At 40.5% G+C, this 20,961-nt stretch overlaps 1 protein-coding gene across 2 annotated transcripts in view; it reads left to right on the forward strand.

The window, feature by feature from the left end:
- Positions 1-20,961, forward strand: part of LOC130293998 (netrin-1-like) — a 143,956-nt gene that overhangs the window by 88,450 nt on the left and 34,545 nt on the right. For both annotated transcript variants that reach the window (XM_056543350.1, XM_056543351.1), the window contains one exon: positions 11,240-12,264. In XM_056543350.1, coding sequence (XP_056399325.1) covers positions 11,271-12,264 — 994 coding nt within the window. In that variant the 5' untranslated portion in view covers positions 11,240-11,270. The remainder of the gene's footprint in view (positions 1-11,239; positions 12,265-20,961) is intronic.

Raw genomic sequence — 20,961 nt, forward strand, 5'->3', positions numbered from 1 at the left:
TGACACTTTTTGATGCAATTTTTAGATGCAAGAGAGAATACAGAGCTAAAAGAGAATAATAAAATAAAACTTGTGTTGATATTTTGGATCCAATGCATGTTTAGGCCAAAACAATAGAAAATGTAACAAATATTGTATATGCAACATAAGAACATAGTATATTCCTAAATTAAGCAACCATAATGATGCAGAATAAAACTCGTAATGTAAACCCATAGAATTATCTGTGCCACATTGTTTATTTAGAAATGGACTGAACACAGTTTTTCTACTGTGAATCCAACAGCTTGGGTCTATTTAAAAGGCATTATTTTGTTTTATCCCATAAATCACAATAATACAAATGATGAACAGCATTAAAAAAAATCTGCTAATCGCTAGTACTGTGAAAATGCTGGAACAGAGAACAGTGAAGCAACATGTGGAGTATACATTCTCATCATGCTGCTAGAAAGAAAAAGTTAAAAGGATAGTTATTGCTGCCCTTACGCCTCTACAACTGGGCTAACTCTGTCCGTGCCTGCTCCATGAAGAGAGGCTTTATGTCTGTCATCACATGGCCATTATACCCCTATCTATGTGCTACACAAAGAAAGTACATTGCCAGATTCCTAACAAATTAATTGCAGAGCCAGGGATGGAGGAAAGAGCTGTCAATGAAATGCTCCTGTATTGTTTGTTGGTAAACTTTCCCAGGATGTGGCAAGATAATCCAAGTTACATGATTAAATGTCTAGCTGTTTCTTCAAGATGTAAGATGTTCTTTCAGCGCCTTAAACTCAGAGGCGGTACACTTTTTCATCAAGTAGCAAGGTCCCTATGGGGACAATGTACTCAAAGTATTAGTTGCTGTAGTCTATAAGAAAAATAGCATTTAAAGGGATACTGCCATTAACTGAATTAACCCCTTAAGGACTCAGGGTTTTTCAATTTTTGCACTTTCGTTTTTTCCTCCTTACCTTTTAAAAATCATAACCCTTTCAATTTTCCACCTAAAAATACATATTATGGCTTATTTTTTGCGTCGCCAATTCTACTTTGCAGTGACATTAGTCATATTACCCAAAAATGCACGGCGAAACGGCAAAAAAAATCATTGTGCGACAAAATCGAAGAAAAAACGCCATTTTGTAACTTTTGGGGGCTTCCGTTTCTACGCAGTGCATATTTCAGTAAAAATTACACCTTATCAATATTCTGTAGGTCCATATGGTTAAAATGATACCCTACTTATGTAGGTTTGATTTTGTCGCACTTCTGGAAAAAATCATAACTACATGCAGGAAAATTTATACGTTTAAAAATGTCATCTTCTGACCCCTATAACTTTTTTATTTTTCCACGAACAGGGCGGTATGAGAACTCATTTTCTGCGCCGTGATCTGAAGTTTTTATAGGTACAATTTTTGTTTTGATCGGACTTTTTAATCACTTTTTAATCATTTTTTAATGGTATCAAAAGTGACCAAAATGCGCTTTTTTTGACTTTGGAATTTTTATGCGCGTACGCCATTGACCGTGCGGTTTAATTAAAGATATATTTTTATAGTTCAGACATTTATGCACGCGACGATACCACATATGTTTATTTTAATTTTTTTTTACACTGTTTTTTTTTTTTATGGGAAAAGGGGGGGTGATTCAAACTTTTATTAGGGAAGGGGTTAAATTACCTTTATTAAAACTTTTTTTTAAACTTTTTTTTTGCAGTGTTATAGGTCCCATAGGGACCTATAACACTGCATACACTGATCTTTTACACAGATCACAGGCGTGTATTAACACGCCTGTGATCAGTGTTATCGGCGCTTGACTGCTCCTGCCTGGATCTCAGGCATGGAGCAGTCATTCGCCGATCGGACACCGAGGAGGCAGGTAAGGGCCCTCCTGGTGTCCTGTAAGCTGTTCGGGATGCCGCGATTTCACCGCGGCGGTCCCGAACAGCCCGACTGAGCCGGGTCACTTTCACTTTTGACCGCCGCTTCTAAAAGGTTAATACCGCACATCGCCGCGATCGGCGATGTGTGATATTAGCCGCAGGTCCCGGCCGTTGATGATCCCGCGGCGCGATCCCGCTTCATATCGCGGGAGTCGGCGCAGGACGTAAATATACGTCCTGCGTCATTAAGGGGTTAAAAAATGCACATTCCTTATTTACAATTAGGGATAATTGAATAAAATCTGATGAATCCAAAATCTGATTCGCAACGAATGTGAATATCACCACGATTCGATTGAGCGAATCGCTTCATTAAACTCCATTTAGTGTGGTCCAGGCTCCAGGGCATCTAAAATGGTGGATCTACATGTGAGGATATGGGGCAAGGAATCCTGGGAAGGCGGGAGCAAGGGTAAGCAGGATGACCCTGAATCACATGCAGCATGCAGCCTATTAGCAGCCTGTCACCCCTGTGATGTCACAGCCCTATATAATCGGCAACCATCTTGCGGCCAGTCACTTCAGCCTTTTATTGCAGGGAGAGAGGGACAGACAGCGCTATGTGTTGCATAGAAAAGCAATTTTCCAGCAGCGATTCACCTCCCAGTCACATCAGCGTTCTGTTGCAGAGAGGGACAGAGAGCAGTGTGTTGCACAGAAAAACTTTTTTACAGCAGCGATTCACCTCAAGCCCTAATCCAGCCTAGAAGCAATTTGACAGGGAAGGGAGTGAGATTGAGAGAGAAAGTGCAATTTTGAGTGTAGTACATAGCGACTGTGTGCTGCAGCACTGATGTGTACTGCTGGTGTTGTACACAAATACTGTTTTAAGCGTACTGGAGCGCATTGTCCTCCCCTCATAAGTGCATACTATATACGTACATCTAAGTGTTGTACTATTTTGTCACACCCTCTCCCATAGACATGAAGGGGGTTTGGCATGACGTTATGTCCCCTGTCCTGGAAACCTGGAGGTTTCCAAAACTGGAGATTCAGCATAGAATGCGGGTGTTGCAGGGAGATATTGGGGGGGTCCCAGCAGCGGGCCCCCCGCAATCAGACATCTCATCCCCCTATCCTTTGGATAGGGGATAAAATGTTTTTGCCCAGAATACTCCTATAAGCGCCTAAATACTGTGAAAGGCCAAGCAAAAGTACACACTTGCTGGTGTTTTACACAAATGCTGTTTTAAGCCTACTGGAGCGCATTATCCTCCCCTCATAAGTGCATACCACATACGTACTTCTAATTGGTGTACTATTTTGTTCCTGTTAAAGTCTTAAGGGCCTACATACTTTGAAAGGCCAGGCAAAAGTACACACCGGCTGGTATTGTAGACAAATACTGTTTTAAGCGTACTGGAGCGCATTGTCCTCAGAGTTTCGCTCACTCAGGCTTATGGAACTTACTGTTGCAGAAATTTCTACAACTTAAACTGCCCCCTTTTAAATCCACCCTTGATGACCTTGTCACATATAATACTGTCAGGGACCGACCAGGGGACAGGGAGAGTGAGCCCTAAACTGACCCTAAAAGCACTTTCCCTGCCTACTTGCCCATCCACCCTAATCGGTGGATCGACAACTGGGCGCCGGTCCCTCCCTGAGCTAAAGTGCAGGGACCTAATAAAAACACATACTATCAAATAGTCGGTCACAAACCAGAAACATAACAGGAACATAGAACTCTATAGTATAAAGTTCAGAGGTGTTAGGATTCGGCAGGCTGGATATGGATCCTCTGTGTCAGCGAGGGATTGGCGTGGACCGCGTCGGTGGACCGGTTCTAGGTTACTACTGGTATTCACCAGAGCCCGCCGCAAAGCGGGATGGTCTTGCGGCGGCGGTAGCAACCAGGTCGTATCCACCGGCAACGGCTCAACCTCGCTGACTGCTGAGAAGGTGTGGGACAGAAGGACTAGACAGAGGCAAGGTCAGACGTAGCAGAAGGTCAGGGCAGGCGGCAAGGTTTGTATTCAATGGAGATAGCAAGAGGTCTGGAATACTGGAATGGCTAAACAGTAAACGCTTTCTCTAGGCACAAGGGCAACAAGATCCGGCAATACAGGGAAGGGGAAGTGAGGTAATATAGGCCTGGAGCAGGTGGAAGCTAATTAGACTGATTGGGCCAGGCACCAATCATTGGTGCACTGGCCCTCTAAATCCTAGAGAGCTGGCGCGCGCGCGCCCTAAGGAGCGGAGCCGCGCGCGCCAGGACGTGACAGCCGGGGACCGGGACAGGTGAGTAACTTGGGATGCGATTCGCATCCCCGCCGGCAGTGTCAATGCAGCGCTCCCGGTCAGCGGGTCTGACCGGGGCGCTGCAGAGAGGGGAACGCCGCAAGCGCTCCGGGGAGGAGCAGGGACCCGTAGCGCTCAGTGTAACAGTACCCCCCCCTTAGGTCTCCCCCTCTTTTTGTCCGCTTGTTGTTTCACATGGGACGAGGCCATTGGGAGAGATTCTAGAGTTTATTTCTCGAAGACAGAGGAGTCCTGGGTAAACTCATCAATGGCAGGCAGTCCAGAAGAAGTGGGAATGGGGAGGGGGGGCAGAGGGTGAAGCTTGCCACGGGGCAGAGTGTTACCAGGAAGGGGGCTATGAGGAGGCAAAATCTCTGCTCGTTTTTTGCAAAAAACCTCGGCATAGTCCTGATAGGCCTTGGGAAGACCTGGTATAGGAGGAGACACTGAGGTTTGACTGACGGGACTGGGAGCAGACGTGAGGCATTTTTTGTGGCAAGAAGCACCCCAGCTCTTGATCTCCCCGGTGGTCCAGTCAAGGGTAGGAGAATGGTGTTGGAGCCATGCCAGACCGAGGAGGACTTCAGAGGTGCAGTTGGGCAGAACAAAAAATTCAATTTTTTCGTGATGCAGTCCAATGCTCATGAGCAGGGGTTCTGTGCGGTAACGCACAGTGCAGTCCAATTTTACTCCGTTGACCGAGGAAATGTAGAGCGGCTTGACGAGACAGGTCACAGGGATGTTGAACTTATTAACAAAAGAGGCCAAAATAAGGGCGATCCCCTTAAATAATTGCTATACATAAACCCCAGGTAAGAAGTCCAGAATGAAAGGTAACTCTTGTGACTACATTCTCATGGCATGAAAGACATTTCCAAAAGAATCTGCATGTTATACTAAATAACAGTATTATTTCACTAACCGAGCACACTCCCTATGCGTGTTACGACAAGGCAAAGGGTTCTACACCCCTATTGAGGCTCTCTGTAGACTGGAAATAGCCATTTTTAATATCGATTTGCTGCAAATAAATTTGGATCGAACCAAGTTTTTTTGGAAAATTCGGCGAATATGCCAAATCAACTTTTTAAAAAATTCCCTCATCTCTATTTAAAATAACAGACTTCTGCCTGCTGACAATATTTAAAAAGAAATATTCATTTTTTATTTACATTAACAGGCTTCTGCCTGCTAACTATAGTAAAAACAAAAAACAAAAAACACATTTATACATCAAACGCTTGCTAATGATTTAATAAAATGTATTTACATTATTATAAGATTTGCAAGCAAAATGGTTTGCAACATGTGGCCACATTTAGGCTTGGTTTACATATAATATTTAGTTTTAGTTGTTTTCAGTATTTTAGTTGGTATTTTTAAAGCAAAACAAGGAGTTGGACTGAAACAGAAAAAAAAACATTATAATGGAAAGATTTCAAAAGTTCTGGCCCCACTCCTGTTTTTAACTAAAATACTCAACAAAAAGACGACTAAACAACTATATGTGAACTCAGCTAAAGGCTGGATTCACAATGATTACATATAAGGTCCCAGTAAAGCCAGTCTAAAATGTCTCCTAGTTTGGGTTGTTTTTTTAAACTTGTGGTCTTCTTTTTTTTCCAAAGATAAAGTTTTAAACTTTTTCTAAGGCTCCTTTCCCACTATGAGCATTCATTTGTTATTAACCCCTTAAGGACCCGGGGCATATGGATACTCCCTTTATCACTGGTACTTAACCCCTTAAGGACCAAGGACGTACCGGTACGTCCTTGGTCCTACTCTTCTGATATAACGCATCATATCACGGCGTGCCCGGCGTAATAGTGAAGCCGGGACCCGCCTCTAATAGCGCGCAGCACCGATCGCGGCGCCGCGCGCTATTAACCCTTTAGCCGCGCGCTCAGAGCTGAGCCGCGCGGCTAAAAGTGAAAGTGAAAGTTCCCGGCTAGCTCAGTCGGGCTGTTCGGAATAGCCGCGGCTAATCGCGGCATCCCGAACAGCTGACAGGACAGCGGGAGGGCCCCTTCCTGCCTCCTCGCTGTCCGATCGCCGAATGACTGCTCAGTGCCTGAGATCCAGGCATGAGCAGTCATGCGGCAGAATCGTTGATCACTGGTTTCTTATGAGAAACCAGTGATCAGCATAGGAGATCAGTGTGTGCAGCGTTATAGGTCCCTATGGGACCTATAACACTGCAAAAAAAAAGTGGAAAAAAAAGTTAATAAAGATCATTTAACTCCTCCCCTATTAAAAGTTTGAATCACCCCCCTTTTCCAATAAAAAAAAAACACAGTGTAAATAAAAATAAAAATAAACATATATGGTATCACCGCGTGCGGAAATGTCCGAGTTATAAAAATATATAATTAATTAAACCGCTCGGTCAATGGCGTGAGCGCAAAAAAATTCCAAAGTCCAAAATAGTGCATTTTTGGTCTCTTTTTATATCATTTAAAAATGTATAAAAAGCGATCAATAAGTCCTATCAATGCAAAAATGGTACCGTTAAAAACTTCAGATCACGGCGCAAAAAATTAGCCCTCATACCGCCCCATACACAGAAAAATAAAAAAGTTATAGGGGTCAGAAGATGACAATTTTAAACTTATTAATTTTCCTGCATGTAGTTATGATTTTTTCCAGAAGTCCGACAAAATCAAACCTATATAAGTAGGGTATAATTTTAATCATATGGACCTACAGAATAAAGATCAGGTGTCATTTTTACCGAAAAATGTACTACGTAGAAACGGAAGCCCCCAAAAGTTACAAAACAGCGTTTTTTTTTTTTCAATTTTGTCGCACAATGATTTTTTTCCCGTTTCACCGTAGATTTTGGGGCAAAATGACTGACGTCATTACAAAGTAGAATTGGTGGCGCAAAAAATAAGCCATATTATGGATTTTTAGGTGCAAAATTGAAAGAGTTATGATTTTTTAAAGGCAAGGAGCAAAAAACAAAAATGCAAAAATGGAAAAAACCCCGGTCCTTAAGGGGTTAAAGGGGTTATCCAGGAAAAAACTTTTTTTTATATATATATATATATATATATATATATATATCAACTGGCTCCAGAAAGTTAAACAGATTTGTAAATGACTTCTATTAAAAAATCTTAATCCTTTCAGTACTTATGAGCTTCTGAAGTTAAGGTTGTTCTTTACTGTCTAAGTGCTCTCTGATGACACGTGTCACGGGAACCACCCAGTTTAGAAGAAGTTTGGTATGGGGATTTGCTTCTAAACTGGGCGGTTCCTGAGACATGTGTCATCAGAGAGCACTTAGACAGAAAAGAACAACCTTAACTTCAGAAGCTCATAAGTACTGAAAGGATTAAGATTTTTTAATAGAAGTAATTTACAAATCTGTTTAACTTTCTGGAGCCAGTTGATATATGAAAAAAAGTTTGTTCCTGGATAACCCCTTTAAGGACCAAGGGCTTACCTGTACGCCTGTGGAAATTTTGGTCCCCTCCGCACGCCAGGCGGGGATCGAACCGGGTGACTGCTGATATCTATCAGCAGGCACCCCATGCAAATGCAGATGTCGGCAATCACGGTTGGCAGCTGGAGGAAGTTCGCTTGGAGTGCAGGAAACAGTTCTGTCGCAGCGAGGCTGCTACTCTGCGTCTACTCGCTTTGTCACTTTTATGAAAACGGAATAAAGATTGCTGCAAGTTAAAGGCTTGGGCGAGTGCATCCTTTTCTTCTTTGAAATTCATTTTACTTAATGTATGAACATTAAAGCAACGTTTATCATAACAAATCTGGCACAAGTGCCCTAATCTAACATTATAGGATGTTCACATTTATGCAGGAAAGAAGTAAATGCATTTTTTATTTATTATAAAATACAAAACAGTCTATGAAATTAATTAGCATAATACAGTACAGTGATTATGTTATGATTAGTGCTTTTACTGAAAATAAGGGGACATTATCTGTATGTTAACATTATGTTATAATTTAGGTATTCCTTTTAGCTACTGTCTCATTGCATTAAGGTTAACAGGAGATCTGTACTTCACGAGCAATAGAGTCTTGGAGATCTGTTACTAGACAGGATCTCGTCATGACATGGGTGTCAGATAACATTATTGTGTTTACTGAGTTTGGAACACTACTCCATAAGAATTCTCACACTTACAGTCCTTTAAATTTGAGCCAGTAAATTTCACACCAAAATGTGAATATACATGTTAATTGTGCTTGCAAGGGATGTGAGAGAGAGAGAAAAAAAATGGTTCAAACAAAATGAGATAAGCCATGTTGATAATGGCATACAAAACTTACAATAAGCAGTGAAGTGGAAAGGACAGACCAACAATGCTCCCAGCATTTTCACAACGCCTTTAGTAAATAGGTAATTACATGGCATACATGCTAATTAAATTGTATATGTATATATTTAACCAAATGAAGTGGCTACAAAAGTGTTACTACATCTATATGGTCTATAAAGACAAAAACTGGCACATTGAAAACAGCCGATAGTATAAAAGAATACTATAGCCCCCCTTTTAGCAGAATTTGTCCTCCAATATATTTTCTGTTATTATAAAATTGTGCTTTCTTTCTGTGGAATTAATAAGAGGAAATACATTAAGTTTGTGACAATACCAATACAATACCATTTTATATTCATTTTCTTCTTTTGAAGTTAACCTGTCATCAGTTTATGTTGCCAAAAAAACTGGTGCAGGCATCGCTATCCCTGTACACTGTAAATTATTTTAATTATTGCAGAGTAATCATAGTTAAAAAATTCCCCCGGGACCTGAGTAACTAGTCCTCTGGGCAGGTCCCAAAAACTGCCTGGCCAGTACTAAGTGACATTTCTTTCCCTATACACTGCTATGGAGAGATGTGTCACTTAAGCCACCCAAGTGGGGAGCAGCTGCCATGACCCAACCCGAGGACTACTTACTGGGTCCTTGAGGTATTTTTAAACTATGATTACTCTGAAATATTCTTTGCGTCTCAAAGTAATTCATAGTTTCCCACTATGCCTGGACCAGTTTTATGCAGTTTGGGCAGCATAAAACTAATAACAGGTTCCTTTGAACTGGAAGCAAAAATTCATACTTCTTTTTTTAATTCTAAAAAAGCAACACTGTAACTGTATTTTTATTAAGTTTTTGCAGCAAATTTTCCAATTTCATAGCAATCAATGGCATTATTTTTCAGTTTTTAAGTAAATCACAATACAAATTGCACTATTTTACGGCATTGTGATGGTATGATAGAGTGTTAAAGGAGTACTCCGCCCCAGACATCTTATCCCCTATCCAAAGGATAGCAGATGAGATGTCTGATCATGGGGGTCCCACTGCTGGGGACCCCCACATACTCTATTGCAGCCCCCGAGTCATCACTGCACGGAGCTAAGTTTGCTCCATGTGTGGTGACTCACTATACAGGGGTCGGAGTATGCCCCCTCCCATAGGCCTGCATTGAGGGGGTGGAGCGTGATGTCATGATGCTCCAGCCCCTGTATCGTGAGTCCTCATGCACAGAGCAAACTTAGCTCCATGAAGTGATGACTTGGGGGGCTGCAGGAGAGATTGTGGGGGTCCCCAGCAGCGGGACCCCCATGATCAAACATCTTATCTCCTATCCTTTAAACATTTACATGCAAAACAGCTAAAAATAGTGGAAAATTATAAAACAAGTCCTACCCACCTTAGCAATCCTCTGCCATTTCTGTTCTGAAGCCTTTTTGGTCCCACTAGTCGCTGTACTTTCTGGTCCTTTTCGATACCGGCACATTGACCACTGCTGTTAACCACTGACGAGTGAAGTAGGGACTATTTGCGACTATTTTGAAAGTTTTGTAAGTGTCCTTTTACATTGGCTGAGGTGCGCAGGATAATGAGTGTTAAAGGGCTTCTCCGGTGCTTAGACATCTTATCCCTTGTCCAAAGGATAGGGAATAAGATGCCTGATCGTGGGAGTCCCGCCGCTGGGGACCCCCGTGATCTTGCACGCGGCACCCCGATTGTAATCAGTCCCCGGAGCGTGTTTGCGCCGGGTCTGATTACCGGCGACCACAGGGCCGGCGGTGTGTGATATCACGCCTCCGCCCCGTGTGACGTCACGCTCCGCCCCTCAATGCAAGCCTACGGAAGGGGGCGTGACAGCTGACATCACACGGGGCGGAGGCGTGATGTCACACGCTGCCGGCCCTGTGGTCGCCGGTAATCAGACTCGGTGCGAATACGCTCCGGGGAGTGATTACAATCGGGGTGCTGCATGCAAGATCACGGGGGTCCCCAGTGGCGGGACTCCCGCGATGAGGCATCTTATCCCCTATCCTTTGGATAAGGGATAAGATGTCTAGGCACCGGAGAACCCCTTTAAACACTTGTCTACAGAGCCTTTATAGGGCTTGATTAATTTTGTGGCCTAATACATTCATCACTGTCAGATGAAAAAGGTTTTCTCAGGCTGCTGTGTGACCGACATCGATATCTGCACAAAAGATTTAATCTGCCGACGAATGAGTAGTTCCTGGCCCTCTGACACAGGCCGATTATCAAGAATAAGCGTACCCAGGAACACTTATTTGGACGATAAAAAGATTTGGTAAAATAGCCTTAAGAACAAGCCTTTTAATATGTTATCAACTTTTTTTTTTATCAGTTTGGGGCATATATACATACTAATGTTTATATATTTGTTAAATTAGTTACCACTTTAAAGATAAGTAATGTCATGACTCTGTAATTGTGTCCATATGAGAATTACAATGAAAAGTGGTTTCCTTTCCCTTACAATTTCCCTGTCATCTCTTCCAAGGTATATCCTTCCCATGGGATTTTAGAGGAGATTTGATAAATTGCAGGAAGTGTTAAACAAGCTTATCTCTAAGGATCAGGTAGCTCCCTTGTCAGAATTACCCTTGTTCTCAAACCACGAAATTCTCATTAGGATAGTGAAAATTGATAGGCATGCCAGTTCTTTCTTAAAGCTGATGTATATTTTAAATAGTGTAAATTGTATTGTTGCAAAGTTTTCTGTCTTTCTTACAATATTTATGCTATTTTTTTCTCTAAGGTAATGTTTCCAACATCTTGATTCCTCTGTCATGCCTCGAATTTTGTGGGGTTTAATTCCTTTTTATATAATCTCCTTGCTGTGCCCAGTGCCCAAGGGTCAGGAGAATAATTTGAACAAAGCTACAACCCATCCTGGGTCTCAGGATAGCCCATGTTATGATGCCAAACAAAGGCCAAAATACTGTATCCCAGACTTTATCAATGTTGCTCTTGGGAAAGAGGTAATTACATCTACTACTTGTGGACGAACACCACAAAAACTCTGCACTTTTCTAGATGCTACAAATGTGACATCACGCCGATGTCAGTTATGTGATCAGAAGAAGACTGAGACCTCCTATCCACCATCATACATGACCGACACAGATGCCCAAACATGCTGGAGGTCAGAAAGTGGTATAACATATCCACAGAATGTTACACTGACTTTACCTCTTGGACGGAGATTTGAGTTAGTTTATGTTAGCTTGCGTTTCTGCTCTCCTCGTCCGGCATCTATGGCAATCTATAAATCTATGGACCATGGAAAAACATGGATTCCTTTCCAGTTTTATTCAACTCATTGCCGTCGTGTGTATGACCAGGCAACCACCAGTGCTATTACTAAACCCATGCAGCATGAAGCTACTTGTACTGATTTTCAAACAGGAGTTAAGCCCCTCACTAAAGGACTTGTAGCTTTTATGCCATTAGCGGGTCGTCCTTCTGCACGGCGATTTGAATACAGTCCTGTTCTGCAAGATTGGGTGACAGCCACAGATATCCGTGTGGTTTTCAATCGACTTCACCATGGAAAGAAAGCAGGAATTCGAAGGAAGACTGCTTTCTATGGGGTTTCTGAATTCCAGGTTGGAGGAAGGTGTAAATGTAATGGTCATGCTTCCCACTGTACTTCTAGTAAAGAAGGATTAATATGTGACTGTCAACATAATACCATTGGTCCAGAATGTGATGCCTGCAAGCCATTTTATTATGACAGGCCTTGGCAAAGAGCAACACCGAGCAATGCACATGAATGTGTTGGTAAGTTTGAAAAAGTACAACTTTCACAATCTTATTTGATGAATGCTACATGTAGTAATTGTTTTAATATATGTTTGTGCAGTTTTATTCTATTGCTAAGAAATATTTACTCTAGTTTTACAAAAACTATTGTCTGATTGACAGATATAGAAATGACACAGAATGAAAAATAAAGCAAAAAAAACAAAAACAAACAAACAAAAATCTTTGGCCAGAGGTTATTTAAAGGGGTACTCCGGTAGATTATTATTTTTTTTTTTTAATCAACTGATGCCAGAAAGTTAAACAGATTTGTAAATTAATTCTATTAAAAACTCTTAACTGTATACTACAGAGGAAAGTCTTTTCTTTTTAAATTTCTTTTCTGTCACAACCACAGTTCTCTCTGCTGACAACTCTGTCCGTGTTAGGAACTGATCAGAGCAGGAGAAAATCCCCATAGTAAACATATACTGCTCTGGACAGTTCCTAAAATGGACAGAGGTTTCAGAAGAGAGCATTGAGGTTGTGACAGAAAAGAAATCCCAAAAGAAAAGAATTTCCTCTGTAGTATACAGCCACTAATAAGAACTGGAAGGATTAAGAATTTTTTACCGAAATAATTTACAAATCTGTTCATCTTTCTGGCACCTGTTGATTTAAAAAAAAAAAAAAAAAAGTTTTCCACCGAAGTACCCCTTTAACAGGATTTTTAGATAACCAGTGTTGCACTAACTTTGTAGGTCCAAGGGGCTACTGTTCAGATTATATGACTTTTAAGAGCTGATATAATCCAACAATAGGTGTAGCACCACCTTAAAAAACAGTAAGGTATGCAAATAAATGAGTCCAGATAGAATTCCACCGCTAGACATCTATTGTGGGTAAAATATTTAAGTATTTTTAAAGAGAAGCTGCCTGAGACATCTCAATACAAATCATCCTTATAACACAGCACTACCATGGGTTTATAAAGGAACGGTCCTGTCAGACTAAGCTTTTGTGGGGAGGTCAGTTATAAATTATTATTGGTTATAAAGTTAAGGCTGTAGATGTTGTGTATCTAGAGTTTCTTAAGGCATTTGATAATATATTCCATAAAAGGTTGGTCCATAAAATTAGGATGCTGGGACTAGGGTAGGATATATGTAACTGAATTAAGAACTGTCTTAGTTATAGTAACTGATGGAACACATTTTCTGATTAACTGGGTCACAGTTAATAGTGGGGAAATATAGATCGGGGTAGCTTCAATGTGAACTCCAGTTTAGCTTGGTGCAGAAACAACTCACAGTGCAGCCGAAGGTAGAGATAAAAACTTTATTCCCAAAATGCAATGTGTTTTACTGAAATTGCAGTCAAGCGTGTTACATCTTGGGAATAAGGTTTTTATCTCTACCTTTGGCTGCACTGTGAGTTGTTCCTGCTCCAAGCTGAGCCGGCGTTCACGTTGAAGCTACCCTTATCTATATGCCTTACTGAGCCGGTGGGCAGCGTACTCCTCCATTATACGTAATACCATTGTTGTGTATGGGGCTGCACAACATTTCAGGGTGAGTGGTTTGATATTATCCCCTTGTCCTTTATGTCCCTGTTTTAATTGCACTATGGAGCGCTCTCTCTCATTTTTAAATAGTGGGGAAAGACAGGGGTCAGTGTTGGTCTTTTTGCATATTTTTATTAATGACCTGTTAGGGTGGAATTTCAATATTTTCAGATGATATTTAAGGGGTATTCCAGGAATTTTTTTTATTTGATTATGCTACAGGGGCTGCAAAGTTAGTATAGTCCATAATATAGTGTCTGTACCTATTTCTAATGGCTGGTCTCATATTCTTATGTGATCTTTGCTATAGATGTTCATTTTTAACAGCATATGAAATGACTCCTGTCTCAGGTATTTCCCAGGATGCAGTGCGGCTGAGAACTGACATCACTAATCAGGTGATGACAGGGAGCCTGTCTGCTTCAATGAGTGGAACAGCTGGAGGCACCGTGATTAGAAAGCATTGACCTTTTTTATTGATTATTGCTTGTTTGTTGTTCAATGGGTAGGGTGGCTGATGTGTGGGAGGGAGAAAAGTGGGATTCTGGGATTTGTGGTAAAAATAAAAACTTCAACAGGAAATACTGAGGTTCACAAAAAGAAAGCAACAGCTTTATGGTAATCTCACAACACAGCCATTTAACCCAAAGACAAGCGCAGATCATTCCTAAGCATATCCATTACTGTCTGGCAGGTAGGTGCTAAAATCACCTTATGATGGATAACCCCTTTAAGCACTGTATGGTAACTGGAACAGTGAAGTAATAATATCACACTACAGAGGAATCTGGGGAAGTTGGTGGCCTGGGCAGAGAAATTATATATCAAGTTGTTTAATGTGGATAAAAGTAAGGTTATGTAATTGAGCTAATTTTGCTAAATAGTAAACACTTTGCAAAATTGACAGTTAAAAGGACTTGGTATTTGTGGATAGTACATTAAATTTTAGTAATCTCCTGCTGATAAGGCTAAGAAAATAGAGGCTTGTGACAGTAACATAATTTGCCTCTACGAATCACCAGACCAATTATTCAGACCACAAATGGAGCATTGTGTCCAATTTTGGGCACCTGAATAAAAACAACATGGGTAAACTGGAGAGAGTGCAGAGGAGGGCGACCAAGATAAATTTAGAAAATGGGAGAATTTCAGTGCCAAGTCAGGTTATCAAGCTGAAAACTGTGAAGCAAAAAACAACAAAAGACCACCAATTGTCGCCTCATGTGTTACCCTTATAGACACATCCCCGAAGGGGTAAGGCAAAGGCTTCAGACAAATGAATGTTTACCTTGATGTATAAAGAATAAGAACGGAGCACTCACCAGGTCTTGCTTGCTTTGGCTTCTTTATTGCTCAAAATGAACATGTGGGGTGTATCAAGCAGGGGAGCAGATGGGTAGAAGGAGGAAGTACAGTGCTGTATCCCCGTGTCATACCCATCTGCTCCCCTGCTTGATACACCCTGTATGTTCCTTTGAGCAACAAAGAAGCTAAAACAAGCAACACCTGGTGAGTGCTCCGTACTTCTTCTTTATACATTTAAGAACTGGGACCGTACCTGCTATTCCACGTGTCAGCACCTGATAGGCATACCTTAGCTTCTAGGGGCCGTTGTCTGCAGCATCTTTAGTCTCCACACCTGAAGCCTACTGCATGCCTGGTGGTGCCGAGTACACTTCTATTTGGACTTGAATATTTACCTTGTGCACAAAGAAATGGTGCATATAACCCTAGATAGAGTATGGTAGATCAATTGTGCAGGCCCCAGGGTCCCAGGATCCTCCGAGAAGAGTCCCGTAGAAACAGTCAATAGGGGGAAAAATTACCCTCTGTTGGGTTCTCCGATCCTCTCATAGAACAACCAAGTCCATAGTGATTTCAAAACAAACTCTTATTAATAGATTACGCATTTCAAAGAATAAAACCATCTTCTTCAGATCTGAAATAGAGAGTTGTATCTATTGAAATGCGTAATCTATTAATAAAAGAGTTCATTTTTAAATCACTACAGACTTTGTTGTTCTATGAGAGGATCGGAGCACCCAACAGAGGGTTATCAAGCTGAAAAGACATCTTAAAGGGGTACTCTGGTGGAAAACTAAAAATCTTAATCCTTTTAGTACATTTTAGCAGCTGTATACTACAGAGGAAATTCTTTACTTTTTGAATGTCTTATTTGTGTTGTCCACAGTGCTCTCTGCTGACACCTCTGTCCGTGTCAGGAACTGTCCAGCGTAGCATAGGTTTGCTATGGGGATTTTCTCCTGCTCTGGACACTTCCTTATACGGGCATCAGGTATCAGCAGAGAGCACTGGGGACAACACAAAAAAGAAATTAAAAAATAAAGATTTCCCTCTGTAGCAAACAGCTGCTAAGAAAGTACTGAAAGGATTAAGATTTTTTAATAAAAGTATAAAGTTAAATCTGTTTAACTTTCTGGCAACAGTACATAAAAAAAAATAATTTCCACCAGAGTACCCCTTTAACCCCTTAACGACCACGGACGTAAATGTACGTCCTGGTTTGGCGGGACTTCCACACCAGGACGTACATTTACGTCCTGTGTATGACTGCGAGCATCGGAAGGGTGCTCGTGTCATGCACGGCAGGTTCCGGCTGCTAGCAGCAGCCGGGGACCCGCCCGTAATGGCCGACATCTGCGATGTCCGCCATTAACCCCTCAGATGCCGTGATCAATACAGATCACAGTATCTGCGGCAGTGCGGTACTTTGATTGGATGATCGGATCGCCCGCAGTGCTGCCGCGGCGATCCGATCATCCAGCAAGACAGCCGGAGGTCCCCTCCACCTGGCTCCAGCCATCTCCCGGGGTATTCTGCTCTGGTCTGCGATGGTCCTATGCATAGCACTGCACAGTATTAGCAATCAAAGGATTGCTATAGATAGTCCCCTATGGGGACATAAAAAGTATAAAAATAAAGTTGAAAAATGTAAAAATAAAAAGTTAAAAAAAAGGGGAAAAATCCCCCCCCCCAATAAAAATGAAAATTGTCCGTTTTTCCCATTTTACCCCCAAAAAGCGTAAATTTTTTTTAATAAACATATTTGGTATTGCCGCATGCGTAAATGTCTGAACTATCAAAATATAATGTTAATGATACCATACGGTGAATGGCGTAAACGTAAAAAATTAAAAAGTCCAAAAATGCTGCTTTTTTGTCATATTTTATTTTAAAAAAATAATAAAAAATGATCTAAAAGTTTTATATATGCAAATGTGGTATCTAAAAAAAGTACAGATGACGACACAAAAAATGAGCCCTCATACCGCCCTATATGCGGAAAAATGAAAAAGTTATAGGTGGTCAAAATAAGGCGATTTTAGATTACTGATTTTGTACAAAAAGTTTTAGATTTTTTTTAAGCGGTACAAAAATATAAAAGTATCTAGCCATGGGTATCATTTTAATCGTATTGACCCACATAATAAAGAACACATGTCATTTTTACCGTAAAGTGTACAGTGTGAAAACAAAACCCTCCAAAATGTGCAAAATTTTGGTTTTCATTAAAATTTCCTCCCTAAATTTTTTTTTTTGGCTTCGCCGTACATTTTATGGTGAAATGAGAGGTTTCATTACAAAGTACAATTGGTCACACAAAAAACAAGCCCTTATATGGGTCTGTAGATGTAAATATAAAAGAGTTATGGATTTTAGAAGGCAAGGAGAAAAAAAACAAATGCAAAAATAAAATTGGCCTGGTCCTTAGGGTGAAAATGGACTTGGTCATTAAGGGGTTAAGGGTGATCTGATCACAATGTACAGTACAGAGATCTTTCTAGTGATCTTTTGTTTATACATAATCCTGTCACCAGGATAAAGGGACCTCTTCTTCATCTAGAGGAAAGAAGATTTAATCATCTTCATTGGAAATTTTGCCCTAGTATGGGGTAATTTATTTCCTTTGGACCAACACAGTAGAGTTATAGGTTGAGCTTGATGGTCCTTTTTTCAACTTTGTAATATATAACTATGCAATACAATTTAAGGGGTATTCTCAACTGAAACACAAATGTCAACATTAAAATATATGCTATTAAAAAGTGTATTAGGTTGGATGTCAACTTTTGATGCTCCTACCTACTTGGAGTACATGGAAACAAAAGAGCATTTTACAGATCTCATTCAGTGCAATGGAGAACAGCATGCATGCATAGTTTTTCTATATCTTTTTTTCTGGAGTGACAAATGAGGAATCAAGAGTCCACTATTCTCTCAATTTATGGAGGATGCAGAAAAGTATCACATATTTACCTCAGGCCTGCATAACGCATACAACAGGGACCCTTTTGCCTGCATTACTTCTTGCGATTGCAACTAACTCAGTATGCTTATCAGGGCCAACTATATTGTTCCCCCCATATAGTGCCAACTACAAAGTTACCCATTACAGTACAAACCACACATCTCACATGTAGCTTCCAAGACATCTTTACATGCATTGTGCAGTAATTTCATGCAACAATGCTCGATGTCTTGATGTACCAATGTCTTGTGCAGTCATTTGATGCATCATTCTATATTTCAATAAGATTCAATAGGACAGTTTTCTAAATAGATGTTTTTGTCCTGATGTCTAGAATCTGTACAGAACAACATTGCGGGCCACGCTTTATGAGACCTTGGCCGGCCAGTTAGACACTCCTCTATATTGGCAATGTAGAAATTGCTGAAAATGTAAACAAAAATCCAGAGTCACCCCGGGTAATTCATTACACAATAATCAACCACATGGTGGCAAATGTCCAGGTAGACAATTGAAAGCTATGATCTCTGCAAAACACCATTATGGGTATCATGTTGAGAACTCAATAAATGTACAAACTACATCTACTGCTACTACTTTCACCTCTTGTGACTGCATTCACTTTTTAGGCCCTTAAAAGCAATGAGCATATACATACTGCTTGCTAATTCAATATATCACAAGAGCCTTAGCTATTTTTCTCAGTAATGCAGCATGTGGCTTTTTCACCTTTGGTATATTGCACAAATGCTCCAGCAGGGAAGCTTTAGTGAAACTAGTTAGAATAGTCGATTTAGACTTAATTTCCTCAATCTTTTATTGTTCTTGTCACAGTGGATAAAAGAATAAAGAACTCCAGAGGTGCAGTGTGTTTTAATTGTTTGTTTTATAATGCATTTTTGTAATTCATAATTAATTTAGCTTTTTAATTGACAGTTCGTATTTCCCTACCACATTTATTTGAAATGTGTTGAATTTACACAACACAACAATGAACTCCTACTAGGGAAACACTTTATCCTTTTCATACTCTCTTTAGACAAAAGGCCTAAATAAGCACTATGGGGGAGATTTATCAAAACCTGTTGGGAGGCAAAGTTGTCCAGCTGTCCATAGCAACCAATCAGATTGCTTCTTACATTCTTAACAATGCCTCTGAAAAATGAAAGAGGCAATCTGATTGGTTGCTATGGGCAACTGGAAAACTCTGCCTTTCCACAGGTTTTGATGAATTCCCCCCTATGTGAATTCATTTTTTTTACATATATATATATATATATATATATATATATATATATATATACACACACACACACACAGTGGGACAAAAAAAGTATTTAGTCAGCGACCAATTGTGCAAGTTCACCCACTTAAAATATGAGAGAGGACTGTAATTTTCATCATAGGTATACCTCAACTATGAAAGACATAATGAGAAAAAAAAATCCATAAAATCTAATTGTCTGATTTTTAAATAATTTATTTGCAAATTATGGTGGAAAACGAGTATTTGGTCACCTACAAACAAGCAAGATTTCTGGCTCTTACAGACCTGTAACTTCTTCTTTAAGAGTCTCCTCTGTCCTCCACTCTTTACCTGTATTAATGGCACCTGATTGAATTTATCAGTATAAAAGACACCTGTGCACAACCTCAAACAGTCACACTCCAAACTCCACTATGGCCAAGACCAAAGAGCTGTCGAAGGACACCAGAAACAAAATTATAGACCTGCACCAGGCTGTGAAGACTGAATCTGCAATAGGCAAGCAGCTTGGTGTGAAGAAATAACTGTGGGAGCATACAAGACATACAAGACCACTGATAATCTCCCTCGATCTGGGGCTCCACGCAATATCTCACCCTGTGGTGTCAAAATGATAACAAGAATGGTGAGCAAATATCCCAGAACCACACGGGGGGACCTTGTAAATGACCTGCAGAGAGCTGGGACCAAAGTAACAAAGTAACACACTACGTCGCCGGGGACTCAAATCATGCAGTGCCAGATGCGTTCCCCAGCCAGTACATCTCCAGGCCCATCTGAAGTTTTCTAGAGAGAATTTGAATGAACCAGAAGAGGATTGGGAGAATGTCATATGGTCAGATGAAACCAAAGTAGAACTTTTTGGTAAAAACTCAACTCGTTGTATTTGGAGGAGAAAGAATGCTGAGTTGCATCCAAAGAACACCATACCTACAGTGAAGCATGCTTTGTATCATGAGATTTTGAGTGAAAACCTCCTTCCATCAGCAAGGGCTTTGAAGATGAAACATGGCTGGGTTTTTCAGCATGACAATGATCCCAAACACACTGCCCCGGCAACAAAGGATTGGCTTTGTGAGAAGCATTTCAAGGTCCTGGAGTGGCTTAGCCAATTTCCAGATTTCAACCCCATAGTAAACCTTTGAAAGGAGTTAAAAGTCGGTGTTGCCCAGTGACAGCCCCAAAATATCACTGCTCTAGAGGATATCTGCATGGAGTAATGGGCCAAAATGCCAGCAACAGTGTGAAACCTTTTGAAAATTTACAGAAAATGTTTGACCTCTGTGATTGCCAACAAAGGGTATGTAACAAAGTATTGAGATTAACTTTTGTTATTGACCAAATACTTATTTTCCACCATCATTTTCAAATAAATTCTATAAAAATCAGACAATGTGATTTAATGGATTTTTTTTTTCTCATTATGTCTCTCATAGTTGAGGTATACCTATGATGAAAATTATAGGCCTCTCTCATATTTTTGAATGGGAGAACTCGCACAATTGGTGGCTGACAAAACTATTTTGCCCCACTGTATATGTGTGTATATATATATATATATATATATATATATATATATATATATATATATGAATATTAGCTGAGTACTGTTTTTTCCCTCCTAATCCTTGTTGG

Source organism: Hyla sarda, chromosome 10, assembly GCF_029499605.1.
Source record: "Hyla sarda isolate aHylSar1 chromosome 10, aHylSar1.hap1, whole genome shotgun sequence".
NCBI classification, from domain to species: domain Eukaryota; kingdom Metazoa; phylum Chordata; class Amphibia; order Anura; family Hylidae; genus Hyla; species Hyla sarda.